The sequence below is a fragment of the Oncorhynchus mykiss genome, chromosome 6, assembly GCF_013265735.2.
Source record: "Oncorhynchus mykiss isolate Arlee chromosome 6, USDA_OmykA_1.1, whole genome shotgun sequence".
Taxonomy (NCBI): Eukaryota; Metazoa; Chordata; class Actinopteri; order Salmoniformes; family Salmonidae; genus Oncorhynchus; species Oncorhynchus mykiss.
In genome coordinates, this window is record NC_048570.1 from 62,420,765 (window position 1) to 62,438,700 (window position 17,936).

General features: G+C 44.3%; 1 protein-coding gene across 1 annotated transcript in view; it reads right to left on the reverse strand.

Moving 5' to 3' along the window:
• LOC110526294 (piezo-type mechanosensitive ion channel component 1) overlaps positions 1-17,936 on the reverse strand; it is a 72,265-nt gene that overhangs the window by 34,335 nt on the left and 19,994 nt on the right. The window contains exon 2 of the mRNA XM_021607119.2: positions 14,278-14,373. Within this exon, the coding sequence (XP_021462794.2) occupies positions 14,278-14,373 (96 nt within the window). The remainder of the gene's footprint in view (positions 1-14,277; positions 14,374-17,936) is intronic.

Below are 17,936 nucleotides of genomic sequence, written 5' to 3' on the forward strand. Positions count from 1 at the left end.
ACGGGCCACAGTAAAGACACAGGCACAAACTCCCAGTGTAGTGAACGAACGCTGCAGGTCCCTGTGGAATCATGGGGGATTTTCCTTTACAGGCGTTGACTGGCTCAAGAAAATTAGCAGCTACAACAAGTCAGTGTTAAGGGACGAGCTTAGGGCTTTGATTGTGTTTTATAGGGCTGTTTTTCTCTGTGGCCTGCAGGGCGAAGGGCAGTTTAACGGCTCAGTGCTGCTCTACCACCCCCTCAATTACAGCAGACAGGAGGGTAGGTACTGCATTTACAGGCTTATCCCTGATCCCAGATTTAGGTTGATTCTACGAACACCAATTTACATTCATAATTTCATGCACAGTGAACATTTGATTTCGCGTGCACCCCTCAGTGACGCAATGTGAACTTTGTGAAAAGGCTAAGACTGCCTGCCTGCCTGCCCCCCCCCCCCCCCCCCTCCCCCTCCTTTCCAATTGTGCAGGATCAAGATCCATCACAGACACTCTCTGTGTTGCACATGTTTATCTTTTCATGTATGAGATGGAAAATCGATATAAAAAATGGAAAAAAGATACGTGACAGGGCTGATAAATGTCAGACACACAGCCTGCCTACCGTAACAACCAGCGGACACACATCACGCACGCTAATAACATCTCGGTGTGCGTTTTGGAAAAGAAGGGACCTTGTCCAAGAGAGGAGTAAATAGTAATGGAAGGCGTTGGACACGACCTAGACCACCCGTTGACGGCGAGTTCACCCTGACTTACTACAGACAGCTCTACTCAACTGCTGCAACCCAAACCCTTGCACATAAGCTCCTCTGTCTCCAAGTGTGTGCGTGTGTGTGTGTGTTTAAGTTAAGTTCACTGCACCGTCTTCCCTCTCTTCAATCCCCCGGTTCTCTACCCCTGCTACTGGAAAATCATGATGTCATTGTTATTACATGGATAGTCTCTTTAATACTCAACTCCAAATTCTGTAACTGCCTTGCTACTCTTCAGCATGTGTCCTGTGTCACAGTATAGTTGAACGCTAGAGCTAGAGTGACATGACCTCGAAAAACATATCAAAAAAATATGCACGCCTAGACCCACTTACCTGTATTTACACGGTCATTGCACACATTAAGTAATCTGCACCGTAATCAAAGTTTTGGGATCGTTTCCTCTTCCAAGACATAAAGTAGGAATGGAATGTGGAGGTGCATTCCAGTGTCTTAATACAAGACCAGAGGGAGACAGCTCCTCATAGGGAACCAGAGCGTGGTATGTAGTCTTCTTCCCAGAGCAGGTTTCATATGAGGTCTCTCTGAGGAGAGACCAGCACAGCCACCAATGTGGAAACGACATATGAGACCTGCCATCACTATGTCTAAGTACTATCAAGACATAACACAAACCAAACATGATACTAAAATCACATCCATCTTCACACCAGGGACAGCGTGACATGACAGCCAACGACAACCATTGCAGTCATGGCCTCATCATCTCTCATCGGATAGTGAACTATCTGAGAAGGTCTAGTTTTGGATCTGAGTGGGGGCAGCAGGGTTCTTGGTGAAAGCCAGAGGTGAGCAGAGGCCACTGGGCAGTGTAGTTCACTACAGGGAGATCAAACCTTAACTCAGTGAACTGCAGGACCTTTTTTCTAGGCCATGTTTTGCCTTTTCTAGTTTGTATTTTCAGAGACGGGCAGAAATTCGCTCCGGTGACGTCTTTTAAAAAACGTTTTCAGCGGGCGCCCTCCTTCCCCACTCACCCTTGTGCTGTAAGCGTCGCAAAACCTCAACCAAAACCTGAAATCTGGGGTGACATTACTGGATTTTCCATGAAACAGGATCATTCGGAGGAATTTGAACATTTACGAGAGTAGCTCTGAACATTGTTTTAACAAGTCTTGTGACTGTAGTGCACCTGACATGGAGGGGTGCAGCAGGGTTCCTGGGCCCGGGTTAGAGTGGAAAGAAAAACAGTGCATGTTAAAAGAGCAGGGTATTGTGTTTAATACGCAGGCCGCTAAACTGCCACACGTTTCACAGTTTGGTCTGGAGGTTATCCTGCAGCTGTTGGGTTTATTTATTCTTGTACACGATTTAGACTCAGGGGAGATGGAATAACAGGCACAAGTCGAAAACAGAACCCAACTGAGTTTCATCCCTGAGAAATGAGCCGACACCTGCCAGGCACTCCGAGCGATACTGTGCTGTGTTTTTGTTGTTGTTTTGTTATTGAATTAAAACAAAGTATTTTCTTTAATTGAATTTACCTCACTTGTAAAGGGGGGGCTCTCCAAAAAGAGGACCTCAGGCATAACGGCTTATTTTTTCCAGCGCATCGTAAAAAAGCTGGTTTAGATGGCCAGTGTAAACATGGCTGTTATGGAGAGGAGTCCACGGGGCCAGCCTCCGGACACAACAGTCCAGGGTACAGAGGGTGTTGTGGTTTAAATGAGGGCACTGTGGGTCTGTTCTTTTCTTATGATTATTCCCTATTGTAAAGCAGGTCTTAGTAACTGCTATCTGAGCCCTTGAGCCATAAAATCAGCAGTGGGTGTCCTTAAGCGATTAAGACGTTTCAAATGTACAGGTCTATTCAACCCCAAGGTCTCAGCCTTGATTGAATGTTTTGGAACCAGGCACGAAAGGGTGAAACAGCAAACAGATAAGGAAAGAGTGTTTAGGTCTGCCCTCCCCTCTGGAAGAGGGAAGATTTGCTGCAAACCTCAGAGTAATGTCTTCCTATCTGTCTGTCTGTTAAACCTTTAAACATAGAAGTCTTGTATTTTGCATCGCGCATTTCTCCACACCTTGACCGGTTTTCAATTCCTAACACCGTCCACTGACTGGAAACACACACACTCAATCTCTGGCTTACACCACCCGTACGGTACACACTACATCTCTGGTTTACACCACCCGTACGGTACACACTACATCTCTGGTTTACACCACCCGTGCGGTACACACTACATCTCTGGTTTACACCACCCGTGCGGTACACACTACATCTCTGGTTTACACCACCCGTACGGTACACACTACATCTCTGGTTTACACCACCCGTACGGTACATACTACATCTCTGGTTTACACCACCCGTACGGTACACACTACATCTCTGGTTTACACCACCCGTACGGTACACACTACATCTCTGGTTTACACCACCCGTATTGTACTGCTCAAATATTAGAGTGAGAGAACACACTGACCCTGCTTGTTGGCCTGCTTACTAGAGGGATCTCATTCACATGTTCTATGTGAGTAAACTCATTACACAAAGCTACATTTGTTTAAAAACTTCTACCAACCAGCAACAATAAATCAGCCACCAGAAGAAACAGCCACCCGACAGTAAACAAAAATGACATTTATTTATGTTTTGTTGTTTTGCATGATGTGTTTGGATTGTACGTCATGTCCTGCTCCCTGCTCTTATCTGTGCTGTTCTCTGACATCCTGTCCTGTCGCAGCGCTGCGTTGGTGTGAGAAAAGCTGCCGTTTTTGTAAGACGACTCTGCTGAAATAACAGTGGTGTGTGGAATCCCAGTTCCTGTCTGGGGCAGAGGAGCGCAGGGCACATAGCAGGCACGCCTCTGGGAAAAGCTCCTCTCTGGCCCCATGGCCTCTCACTCTCAGGCCACTGATCTAGTGGCAACCACCCAGAGGTCTGCAGACCCTCACTCCTCCCACCAGGGTTGGGGTCAACTCCATTTCAATTCCAAATGTTCCTTTGAAAGCATTGAAGACAACCGGAATTTAAAATGGAATTGACCCCCCAAACCTGCCTCCCATATAACTCCCAACAGCAGTGGAGGCTGCTGAGGGGAGGACGGCTCATAATAATGTCTGAATCAAGTGTAATGGCTGGAATGAAGTGAATGGAATAGTATTAAACAGATGAAAACATGCATTTGATACCATTCCAATCCAGCCATTATTATGAGCCGTCCTCCCCTCAGCAGCCTCCACTGCCTAGCCGGTAAAGGAAAGTGAGGGTCAAGCTGGGCAAATATCCATAATATAGCCAATATGTTTGTAGGTGTACTTTACATGCCATTTAAATGAAGATAGTGATGTAAATTGCTTTCGTTATTAAAAATGATTTACAGGTTGGCATGGTTTATGATGAAATATGCAGCCTCTTTTCAGTGCAGACTAGCAGTATATCATTTTGCTCCATGTGGCGGTGGACAGATACCTTACATACTGATGCTAGTTCTCTCTCATTATTCAAAATGCTGGACTCTATTTTCAAGGGCTGAACCTGCTCCATAGGGGAAAATTACAAATAAAAAGGACCACAAATTGAATGGAAATTCTGGTCCAATAAACCAGATGGCTCTATTGAAAGTGGTCTCATATTTATCTGAGAACAGACAGCTGTCCTGTCCAATATATCAGCAATGGAACAGAAATCATCTGAAATCAGCTGTAAACTAGTTGTCAACGGCACTTACCGCCCTTCCCACAGTCTATTCACTGCCCAGTTTAAGCTGTGGTCGGCCTTGAGTCCTCATTTAGGGAGGCCTGGCCTGGTGTGCATTTCCCTCACACCCTCTCATTTATCAGCATGACAGTCTGTGACAGTTGGGCTTTGGAGCCTTTGAAAGCCACACGATGCCTTCCTCAACAAAATGACACACAAAACAAAAACCAAAAGGGACATTCAACCCTCCATGTCTCAAACTGCTGTTTCCCCGACGACATGACAGCTGTGGATATGGACGATGTCTCGACAGCGGTGCCCCAGGAAGGGACATTGTAAAGCCCCAGCAGGTGTGAATAAAATACACAGGGGAGGAGATTTGACGCAACACCCTGCAAGCGTCAGACCTGAATACCAGTGAATAAATCCCCCCTATTTTTCCTATGTTGGGAACAGTGTAACCCAGCAGGCTCCAGACAGGTGTTCAATATTTGTCCTTTTACTTATCAGCTCTGGGGAAGCGACAGTGTGTCCAGATTGTACAATACGGGGGATTTAGATAATGGGGAGCGAGCAATGGAAAACAGTCTTTTGAAGGGAATGTCAAACACAGTGTATCAGGTGATGTGTATTTGGGCTGGGGAGGAGCTGAAAGGGACTATTAAGGCTTATCACGGTCCTCTCTGTCAGTGGCCTCAATGAATCCAATGATATCATCTCTTATGGGCAATACAGTTGGTGAGATCCACTTAATTGAGTCTTAGCTTACGTTACTGATTGAATGACAATATGGGATCAATTCCATAACACAAAAGGGAAAAGCAAGAGTGCACATGCATGTGGTAGCCTTTATTCATTGTAATGCAGATGGAACAAGCTTCCTCTCCGTCCCTGGAAACAGTCATAGTTTCCTTCCAGACAGGCCAGAGCGTCTGTAACCAGGGCAGCTCTCAGGGCAGCTCTCAGGGCAGCTCTCAGGGCAGCTCTCAGGGCAGCTCTCAGGGCAGCTCTCAGGGCAGCTCTCAGGGCAGCTCTCAGGGCAGCTCTCAGGGCAGCTCTCAGGGCAGCTCTCAGGGCAGCTCTCAGGGCAGCTCTCAGGGCAGTATGACATAAGACGGCTCCTTTAACCCTCTAATCCACAGAGGACATTGTGACCATGGCTACTCTCAACTCTAATATGCCCCACGATCCATCACATTCACGGAGGGTGAGATTGCATTTTCCCTGGAAAGGAGGAGCATGTGGAGGTGAGGCGGAGGGGTCGTTTCTGCTTGACGTCTCCAGCATCCTCCTGGTTCACCTAGCTGCCCCCTTGATTGCATGCATCTGGTCCTCCCATGGCGACCCGGACCAAGAAAAGTGCTGATAATTGGAGGCAGGGAACGATTCAAGATGGTTTTCATTAAAACCATTAATCCTATTCTCTGTCAGGCTTCATTTAATAGAGGCTGGCAGACTCTGGGATTTTCCTACAGGGAATCACCTCCACCAGCAAGTCCCCCTGAAATAAACCTCTCACCATTTACACATATTCAGTTCCCCCAGAAACAGTCATGTGACCCCGTACAGCTTCTCATGCTCAGATTTCCCCCACTTTCCCCTCTAAAAGAAACATGGGTTATTGACCCTAACAGCACGGAGACAGAATAGTATTAAACGCAGCTTGTTGATATAATCTCCCATCCTTTCATCGATGGAAAAAAAGAACAAAAGAGAGAGAATGGGAGAATCCAACTGTTTTAATTTACTATAATAAGCGTGCTTCCGGTTCTGTGTATACTTTCCCAGAGGCGGCAGAAACGGGGTCTGATTCACTGTAGACCTTATCACCAGTACAGGAACTGATAGCGCCCATTGGCTCTCAGGAGCGTGAGCCAGTTGATATGTTGGATAAACAAGCCTCTGGGGGTTAAGGCTGGGTGCAGGGTGTGTGTGCTTATCTGTGCTGTTAAAAATTAGTCCCATTTCTATTGTTCGCTCTACAGACACCATAGACCATTAAACTGCTACCACAGACAGGGATGTGGGTGGAGGATAGGGGCAGGAAGTGGAAAGAGCAGATTTCCAGACCTGAAATCATATCCACTGTTTATTGGTATTTGATTAAGAGCACATCCGGAGATTTGTCTGTCTAAAATAGAGCAATATTTATGTAGAGTAAAGCTGTGAAGAGGTTAGCTCTATAGTTATGTGTAACCTCTTAAGTATAGAATAAGGACATCATTGAGCAGTAGGTTTGTGCTGCTGATAGAATTTTTAACCCTAACCCTATCTGCTGTGTTTTTATCATGTCTGCAGGAGATTAACACAGACTACTGTGAGATCTGAACTTTAGATTGAAGGAATACTGAGGGAAAATACTGCACCTTCAAATCATGAGAAGGTAGAGATTGAAAAACTCTCCAGAAATCCCTGTAATTACAGCCCCTCAACAGGAGTGTATTGTGGTAATCAAGTTTGGCTTCCAGAGCAGTCAGGAATAAGAGGTTTCTGCATTTTTCAGATTCATTCCTGTCTCGTTGCCATCGCATAATACTGACCATTATGTTTTTCACTTTCCACATTAATATCACAGCCATTTCTCTGCAAATTAGTTTTTATACCTAAACAGACCACACATTTTTACACATAAAAGTAAATCAGGGACTAGAACTTGTGTTGTAGTCAAAAGGCCCAAATTCAAATCACTCTTTAAAAGGGGTAATCCGGAGTTTAAAAGAAATGACAAAGCGGGTACCCCACCACTTGTTTTGGTAAACTGCGGAGGGATGGTGCTTGAGAAATAGAAACCACCCTCAAATGAATAGACAGAGCTATGGATGCCAGGACTGACCTGACCATCTAGGTAGGAGATCAAAATTATAATGTAAACAAACATGGTTAAAACTGACTTTGTTTACAAACATAGGAGTTAAACAAGCTTATATTTTGGGTTCTGATGGATATGACAGTGGAACTAAGCTCGAGGCAGTTAGAGGTTATATTCTTCAAGAATCACTGGATATATCTAATTCATATATCAGTCCAAAAATGGATGTAGCAACTGCTGACTGGCCTTTCAAAGACTGTCTGTCAGATATGAGATATTCATAATACTCAACACCTCCTTTGGGTGTCATTTGGGAAATATCAAAAGGGTTTATCAAATGAAATTGTATTGGTCACATAAACATGGTTAGCAGATGTTAATGTGTGTATAAGGTAGTAGTTGTGAAATTGTTAGATTACTTGTTAGATATTACTGCACAGTCGGAACTAGAAGCACAAGCATTTCACTACACTCGCATTAACATCAGCTAACCATGTTAATGTGACCAATACAATTTGATTTCATGCGAGTGCAGTGCAATGCTTGTGCTTCTCGATCTGACCGTGCAGTAATATCTAACAGTAATCTAACAATTCAACAACGACTACCTAATAAACACAATGTAAGGGATGGAATAAGAATATGTACATATAAATATATAGACGGGCGATGGCCGGTATAAAATACAGTATATACAGTTGAAGACGGAAGTTTATATACACCTTGGTCAAATACATTTAAACTCAGTTTTTCACAATTCCTGACATTTAATCCTAGTAAACATTCCCTGTTTTAGGTCAGTTAGTATCACCACTTTATATAAAGAATGTGAAAAGTGAGAATAATAGTAGAGAGAATGATGTATTTCAGCTTGTATTTCTTTCATCACATTCCCAGTGGGTCAGAAGATTACGTACACTCAATTAGTATTTGTTAGCATTGCCTTTAAATTGTTTAACTTGGGTCAAACGTTTCTGGCAGCCTTCCACAAGCTTCCCACAGTAATGTGGGTGAATTTTGTCCCATTCCTCCTGACAGAGCTGGTGTAACTGAGTCAGGTTTGTTGGCCTCTGTGCTTGCACACATTTTTTCAGTTCTGCCTACAAATTTTCTATAGGATTGAGGTCAGAGCTTTGTGATGGCCACTCCAATACCTTGACTTTGTTGTCCTTAAGCCATTTTGCCACAAATTTGGAAGTATGCTGGGGGTCATTGTCCATTTGCTTCAATGTATCCACTTAATTCTCCTCCCTGATGATGCCATCTATTTTGTGAAGTGCACCAGTACCTCCTGCAGCAAAGCACCCCCGAAACATGATGCTGCCACCCCTGTGCTTCACGGTTGGGATGGTGTTCTTCGGCTTGCAAGCCTCCACCTTTTTCCTCCAAACATAACAATGGTCATTATGGCCAAACAGCTCTATTTTTGTTTCATCAGAACAGAGGACATTTCTCAAAAAATTACGATCTTTGTCCCCATGTGCAGTTGCAAACTGTAGTCTGGCTTTTCTTATGGCGGTTTTGGAACAGTGGCTTCTTCCTTGCTGAGCGGCCTTTCAGGTTATGTCGATATAGGACTCATTTTACTGTGGAAATAGATACTTTTGTACCTGTTTCCTCCAGCATCTTCACAAGTTCCTTTGCTGCTGTTCTGGGATTGATTTGCACTTTTCGTACCAAAGTACAATCATCTCTAGGAGACAGAACGCGTCTCCTACCTGAGCGGTATGACGGCTGGGTGGTTCCATGGTGTTTATACTTGCGTACTATTGTTTGTAAAGATGAACATGGTACCTTCAGGCGTTTGAAAATTGCTCCTAAGGATGAACCAGACTTGTGGAGGTCTACACATTTTTTTCTGAGGTCTTGACTGATTTCTTCTGATTTTCCCATGATGTCAAGCAAAGAGGCACTGAGTTTGAAGGTAGGCCTTGAAATACATCCACAGGTACACATCCAATTGACTCAAATTATGTCAATTTGCCTATCAGAAGCTTCTAAAGCCATGACATAATTTTCTGTAAGTTTCCAAGCTATTTAAAGGCACAGTCAACTTAGTGTATGTAAACTTCTGACCCACTGGAATTGTGATACAGTGAATTATAAGTGAAATAATCTGTCTGTAAACAATTGTTGGAAAAATGACTTGTGTCATGCACAAAGTAGATGTCCTAAACGACTTGCCAAAACTATAGTTTGTTAACAAGAAATTTGTGGAGTGGTTGAAAAACGAATTTTAATTACTCCAACCTAAGTGTATGTAAACTTCCGACTTCAACTGTACATATGAGATGAGTAATGTAAGATATGTAAATATTATTAAAGTAGCATTATTTAAAATGACTAGTGATCCATTTATTAAAGTGCCCAATGATTTGAGTCCGTATGTAGGCAGCAGCCTCTCTGTGTTAGTCATGGCTGTTTAACAGTCTGATGGCCTTGAGATAGAAGCTGTTTTTCAGTCTCTCGGTCCCTTCTTTGATGCACCTGTACTGACCTCGCCTTCTAGATGATAGTGGGGTGAGCAGGCAGTGGCTCTGGTGGAGGGTACTACGGTGTTGAATGCTGAGCTGTAGTCAATGAACAGCATTCTTACATAGGTATTCCTCTTGTCCAGATGGGATCGGGCAGTGTACAGTGTGATGGCGATCGCATCGTCTGTGGACCTGTTGGGGCAGTATGCAAACTTATATGGGTTTAGGGTGGCAGGTAAGGTGGAGGTGATATGATCCTTGACTAGTCTCTCAAAGCACTTCATGATGACAGAAGTAAGTGCTACGGGGCGATAGTCATTTAGTTCAGTTATCGTTGCCTTCTTTGGTACAGGACCAATGGTGGCCATCTTGAAGCACGTGGGGACAGCAGACTGGGATAGGGAGCGATTGAATATGTGCTCTGGGGCCTCGGCTAGGGATGCCGTCTGGGCCAGCAGCCTTGCGAGGGTTAACGCAATTAAATGCCTTACTCACGTTGGCCACGGAGAAGGAGAGGGGGGGTAGCAGTCCTTGGTAGCGGGCCGCGTTGGTGGCATTGTATTCTCCTCAAAGCGAGCAAAGAAGGTGTTTAGTTTGTCTGGAAGCAAGACGTTGGTGTGCGTGACGTGGCCGGGTAGCTTTTTATAGTTCGTAATTGCCTGTAGACCCTGCCACATACACTACCGTTCAAAGGATTGGGGTCACTTAGAAATGTCCTTGTTTTTGAAAGAAAAAAGTTGATCCTTTTAAAAGGCTATTTGATCATTAGAAAACCCTTTTGCAGTTATGTTAGCACAGCTGAAAACTGTTGTTCCGATTAAAGAAGCAATAAAACTGGCCTTCTTTAGACTAGTTGAGTATCTGGAGCATCAGCATTTGTAGGTTCTATTACAGGCTCAAAATTGCTAGAAATAAAGACCTTTCTTCTGAAACTCGTCAGTCTATTCTTGTTTTGAGAAATTAAGGCTATTCCATTGTGAGAAATTGCCAAATAACTGAAGATTTGGTACAACGCTGTGTACTACTCATTTCACAGAACAGCGCAAACTGGCTCTAACCATAATAGAAAGAGGAGTGGGAGGCCCCGGTGCACAACTGAGCAAGAGTACAAGTACATTCGCGTCTAGTTTGAGAAACAGACGCCTCACAAGTCCTCAACTGGCAGCTTCATTAAATAGTACCCGCAAAACACCAGTCTCCAGGCGACTCCGGGATGCTGGCTGGTTTATAAAAGCATTAAGGCACCTCGGGGTGAGCGGTATATGGCCAATATACCACATCTAAGGGCTGTATCCAGGCACTCTGCGTTGCGTTGTGCAACAGCACAACCCTTAGCCATGATATATTGGCCATATGCCACACCCCCTCTGGCCTTATTGCTTAAATAGCTGAGAGGAAAAAACAATAACTTATAAACCCCCAAAGATCCTGTATTTAGTTAAGTGATAATGCTCGAAAGCTGGTGTTTGTTGGATATATTGGCACGGGTGTTGTTCGCCGAAGGCCATCAAACCATGCCAATATATCCAACAAACACCGGCTTCGAGGGCATTATCACTTTTATCCAACAGGTTACCAACATATTCAAATAATGATCGACATATTTTCATTTAAAAAAGTTATTGATGAATTTATTTGTACTATTTCATCCTTCTACAAGATATAGTCCCGACACAAATCTAGGGTTGCTAGAGACGCGACCCAGTCGTTCAGTCTTTTTGTTCTGTATCTATAGACGCAACCCAGTCGTTCGTTCTAAATGTTCCATTGCTATACTGGCTGGAAACGTTCTTATCCCTTGCTTGCTAGCTAGCCAACTACGGCTAATTTATAGTCAAAAAGTGCAGCCAGAATAACAGCAAAGTAGCTGCATTTGTTTAAGCTGTTTTCTAGTGACATTTATTTGGACACATCCATAGCAATGAGCTAATGAGGCACGATTTAGCCTGGCATAGAAAATCTGCTCTCTCGATTGGACACTGTTGTTCAGAGGAGTTAGCCAACAACACAGCCAACAACACAGCTAACACACTAACTTCAAAATGAAACTGGAAAGACTGCAAACTTGATGCACTTCGTCTTGATTTACCTTTTTTCAATTTACATTTCTTTGTATATACAGTGCCTTGCGAAAGTATTCGGCCCCCTTGAACTTTGCGACCTTTTGCCACATTTCAGGCTTCAAACATAAAGATATAAAACTGTATTTTTTTGTGAAGAATCAACAACAAGTGGGACACAATCATGAAGTGGAACGACATTTATTGGATATTTCAAACTTTTTTAACAAATCAAAAACTGAACAATTGGGCGTGCAAAATTATTCAGCCCCTTTACTTTCAGTGCAGCAAACTCTCTCCAGAAGTTCAGTGAGGATCTCTGAATGATCCAATGTTGACCTAAATGACTAATGATGATAAATACAATCCACCTGTGTGTAATCAAGTCTCCGTATAAATGCACCTGCACTGTGATAGTCTCAGAGGTCCGTTAAAAGCGCAGAGAGCATCATGAAGAACAAGGAACACACCAGGCAGGTCCGAGATACTGTTGTGCAGAAGTTTAAAGCCGGATTTGGATATAAAAAGATTTCCCAAGCTTTAAACATCCCAAGGAGCACTGTGCAAGCGATAATATTGAAATGGAAGGAGTATCAGACCACTGCAAATCTACCAAGACCTGGCCGTCCCTCTAAACTTTCAGCTCATACAAGGAGAAGACTGATCAGAGATGCAGCCAAGAGGCCCATGATCACTCTGGATGAACTGCAGAGATCTACAGCTGAGGTGGGAGACTCTGTCCATAGGACAACAATCAGTCGTATATTGCACAAATCTGGCCTTTATGGAGGGGTGGCAAGAAGAAAGCCATTTCTTAAAGATATCCATAAAAAGTGTTGTTTAAAGTTTGCCACAAGCCACCTGGGAGACACACCAAACATGTGGAAGAAGGTGCTCTGGTCAGATGAAACCAAAATTGAACTTTTTGGCGACAATGCAAAACGTTATGTTTGGCGTAAAAGCAAAACAGCTGAACACACCATCCCCACTGTCAAACAGTGGCAGCATCATGGTTTGGGCCTGCTTTTCTTCAGCAGGGACAGGGAAGATGGTTAAAATTGATGGGAAGATGGATGGAGCCAAATACAGGACCATTCTGCAAGAAAACCTGATGGAGTCTGCAAAAGACCTGAGACTGGGACGGAGATTTGTCTTCCAACAAGACAATGATCCAAAACATAAAGCAAAATCTACAATGGAATGGTTCAAAAATTAACATATCCAGGTGTTAGAATGGCCAAGTCAAAGTCCAGACCTGAATCCAATCGAGAATCTGTGGAAAGAACTGAAAACTGCTGTTCACAAATGCTCTCCATCCAACCTCACTGAGCTCGAGATGTTTTGCAAGGAGGAATGGGAAAAAATGTCAGTCTCTCGATGTGCAAAACTGATAGAGACATACCCCAAGCGACTTACAGCTGTAATCGCAGCAAAAGGTGGCGCTACAAGGTATTAACTTAAGGGGGCTGAATAATTTTGCACGCCCAATTTGTCCGTTTTTGATTTGTTAAAAAAGTTTGAAATATCCAATAAATGTCGTTCCACTTCATGATTGTGTCCCACTTGTTGTTAATTATTCACAAAAAAATACAGTTTTATATCTTTATGTTTGAAGCCTGAAATGTGGCAAAAGGTCGCAAAGTTCAAGGGGGCCGAATACTTTCGCAAGGCACTGTATATCCATAAAAATTATGTCAGCTGATTCATGATTTCGACTGGCTCTCTCTCTCTCGTCCCGACTCCCGACCCCTACACGTTCATTTACTGTGGAACAGTTGGAGATCAAATTTGAAAATTGAAATAATGTTGCAAATGTTGGAGAGACAGACAGTAAGGTTTATACAAATATCCACTGTTGAAAACTAAAAGTTAGTCTAAAATAAATTTGATAGAATGTCTAGATGCTTTTTATAGTGGAGATCAAGTTTATAACTTCCCTGCCTGGGCTGGATGAGACAGTGGATTGTGCAATCAGATGGAACAGAGTAAATAGGCATTTTAACGTTGTAGATTTAGCCGGTGGTAACTTGTGGAATAGACACCAGCTGGAATGCGCTTTTAACCAATCAGCATTAGACCCACCCATTGTATAATGAAGTGTATCAGAGTTGCAGCCCAGTCCTCATAGGTTTGGAGGTAAAATATAGATAGAAGTTAGTGGTTAAGATTTTGCCATGTAATTTACGGAAGCTGTCTGAAAGCAACTACAACACATACGCTGTGGTATGTATGAGGATGTGAACCATGCTCTGAGATCCTGTTCCATTGTTTCACCCTTTCATTTTTTTGTTACCACAATTCATTTGGAATCGTATTGCACATGTTTTGTCTGGCTCTTCTGTTATATTGCACAACTTCCAAACATTGCACCATTTGATCAACGTCAATATCAAGGCTGCGGTGAGAGATCTCGGCGTTCCCACATACAACCACACCTACCCACCCACGCCTGAAACTATTAAAACAAGCAGGAGTTACCAAATGAAGGGAAGGACTGGCGTGTTGTCATACCTCGTAGTGTGTGCTTGTTGGGCCACAGGAACCATGGCAGTAGCAGCAGGTAGAGCAGGTAGACCAGAGACAGGGCATTGTAGCGAAACAGGCAGGCTGGGGACACACAGAGGTCAGAGGTCAGAGGACAGGCACGACACAGACAAACATCACAGTCAATGACTGATACACAGCAATATTTCTGAGTGGTTGAATGGTCTAGGTACAAATCTGGAGATTGAGGTCACATTGATGTGTGGACTTCTGAATAAATCAGAGAGGAGACAGGAAGAAAGGGTGAGGGCTGGGACTGGGGTTGATTTAATGAACGCCTCTGCCTTTCATCAACAGGTCTCACTGACACACTCTGACACTTGTGATTGTTTGTAACCGCATGCCTCACACATCCACATCCACACCTCCCTTTACTGGAAAACATCTAATGAGTCGACATACAGGCAGGGCTTTCTCAGGTCCCTGGGAAAGCAGCAGCGCTGGACTCTGTTAGCAGTAACACAGAGCTAGATGGCAGCCAACCGTGGCCTGCTCTGCACTAAACATTCCTTTAATAATAATGATTATAATAATAATAATAATAATAATAATAATAATAATGATTATTATTATACTGATAATACACCAGACCCTGTGATTGTCCAGGCATAAAGCTGGTTACTCAGCCTGTGTTCAGTGAACTAGCTAGCTGCTGGTCATTTGAGCGGCTGCCAGGGGACACGAGGCCTTTCCAGACTGCCTGCTGGGCTGCCTTCACACCCCCTCTCCTCTTCTCTCTCTCCTCTCCCCGGCGGAGCTCTGAGACTGGAAGGGTGAGCTGGGAGCCCAGCGCTCTGATCCCCTGTGCTGTGCTCAGCCCCTTGTAACAGGCCTGGTTAGGATCCAGAGCACGAGTCCTGCCACAACCGTCCGTCTCACAGCATTTCATCCTCACAACCAACTCTCATCTGGCCCTCTGGGTCTCCCCCTCAGTAACCTAAAGTAGCAGGCGTAAAAGGAACGCCTAAGCAGGGTCTGAAGAACTCCGAAGCATTACGGTTTCTACCAACCCCAATGAGGGTGGCCCTACAGAGACCCAGCAGGGGGAAACAGCCTTGCCCCGTGTCCACAGCTGACGGCTGAGAGCCCATCCCACACATCACAACATATCCACCATAATAATGCCTTGCAGTCAGTCACTGTACCCAGTACAGTACTGTGTCCCAGCCCCGCAGGCGCTCCGCCCTGGCCTACAGTCTGCTATAGATCTATAATTAACACAACCAGAATGGGAGAACAAAGACAGGCTTTGTCCTATAAATGAGAGTCAATGAGCTAGCTAGCGTGTGGCACACAGCGCTGTTTATACTAAGGATTTCACTGGCCCACTTGAAGGAGCCTTCCTATTAACTCTGGCTTAATTGTTAGCGAAATGGAGTCCCCCACTGGTACAACTTAAACAGCTCTCACTCTCTCCTTCTGTCATGTGGATCATATAGGAACAATATCTATTTTTATATAGCACACGTGCATAATGTCAAGTGTCATGTGCAGTGTAATGTCTTTAGCAAACTCAGTGGCAGAGAACCTGCCAATGATCGTGAGGATGGACCAGTTAGGCTGACAACATTGGCTGAAGGGCAAGTCACTGCGAGTTACTGTTTTGACTTAATGTACATATCCCCATGGTTACCTCACCCTCACATGATTTAACGTGACATGAGCTAATGCTGGGTTTCCCAAACTCGGACCTGGGCCCCCCCCCTCACCCGCTCACACGTTTTGTTTTTTGCCGTAGCACTACACAGCTGAATCAAATAATCAAAGCTTGATGATTAATTGGTTATTTGAATCAGCTGTGTAGAGCTAGGGCAATAAACAAAACATGCACCTGGGGGCTGATAAAAGTGACAGTCGACTCTGGTTTACTGGGTCGCTAGTCTCTGCCCGGCCAAGGGTGAGAGGTCCACCTCAGAATGTGTGTGGTTCAAGTTCATCTTTTCAACACTGAGGAACCACGACCACAGACTGCTGCAGGGCTGCTGGGAGGTTCTATGGCCAAAGACCAGCAGCCCTGGGTCTGTCTTTAATCAGCTGGTTCTGGATCAGATGCTGAGATCATCAGCTTCTCATCCCACAATCAACAGGCTTCGACAGAGAGCAGAGAGGGGGGGGATGCCCCTAGTCTGCTCTTAGTTTATTGTAAATATGTGCTGCTAAAATATAGTAAGAGCTTTTTCCTTTCTATTAATCCCTCTCCCAGTCATTGAATCTCAATTATCCTCGCTGAAATGTGCACACACACCCACGCACTAAACAAGCCGGTGACACAGTGCAGAAAAATGGGTCGCAACTCAACTGAAGCAAGGAAAAGTTAAACAGTCTGAGGAGTTCCTCCTGCGTTTCCTTCTTCCTTTCTTTCCATCTCCCTTCATCCATCTCCCAGACTGGCTGGCTTTCTGTGTACCTCCTCTGTAGCATATCCCCAGTGTTTCCATTCCCCTGCCTGGTAGCCTGACTGACTGACTGAGCAGCTACACTACACTACCTATTGCACCCAGCTAGGAAAGTAGCGGTCAACAAATCAGGATTACTTTATACAGTACGAACAGTGTCCACCTTTCAATTACTGAAGAATCTCCTTATTAACAGTCAATGGGAGATGAGCGGTTCGGATGAGTAGTAGTAGTAGTATTATAAGTTCTCAAACAAACACACGCTTTCACACACACCAAACATCTACCAATCAGGTGTGGCGTGAGCGTGACAGACAGAGTACTGAGATCCTGTGGTGCAGAAACAGAGAGAAATGCCATGGGATCAAGGGAGCAATTAGCCATCGAGAGAGAGAGAGAGAGAGAGAGAGAGAGAGAGAGAGAGAGAGGAGGAACCCACTCCTCAAAAAGCAGCACTACCTCACCCTGTTGTTCCTACAGGGTCAAAGCCCTAACATCCCAGGCTAGACTCCCACCACCAACGGCTCTAAATAGCAGAGCCCATAGACTCTCAAACTCTGCATCGGATAGATTCAGGAAATTATGGTAATTGAGCTTGGAAAACCAAACAGCATGCCGCAGAGTTGGGGTCGTGACGCACCTCTGAGGAACACACTCATAGTTGTGTGTGTCCCAGCTTGGTCTGTGCCCTGTGCAGAGTCAAACACGGTGAAAAGCTGGTCTCTATTGCCCAGGGCCTTATTATGTATGCTCTATGGTAAAACACCTTTGGACTACACTTACTGTACTCCTTTAGAGGTAGCATTTATACTCCGCAGACATCACACTGAATTAAGTCTCAAGCTCTTCAGAGTTGCATAGCTATTTCTGGGAATAGTTTTCAAATGGATACCTGTGTGTCTCTGGAGCACATCTCACCCTCAACATATATTTCACTATAACTCCTCTTTATTAGAGAAAATATTAAGAGTGGTTGTTTCTTGAGGGCCTTGATCACTGCCTAATCCATTACCATACCAAACCATGGACCAAACTACTGACAGAATGATGCATTGCAAACTGCAAAGACTAACAGACTTGTTACACGTTACTCTCTGAAATATCTTCCCATTACATAGTTGTAGACTCAACAGCAGTCTAATCCTCAATGTCAATAGACAGTCACACTTCTTATATACAACCCCCAGTCCATCGCCACCCAGTCCAACTCCTGGCCAGACAGGCTCTATG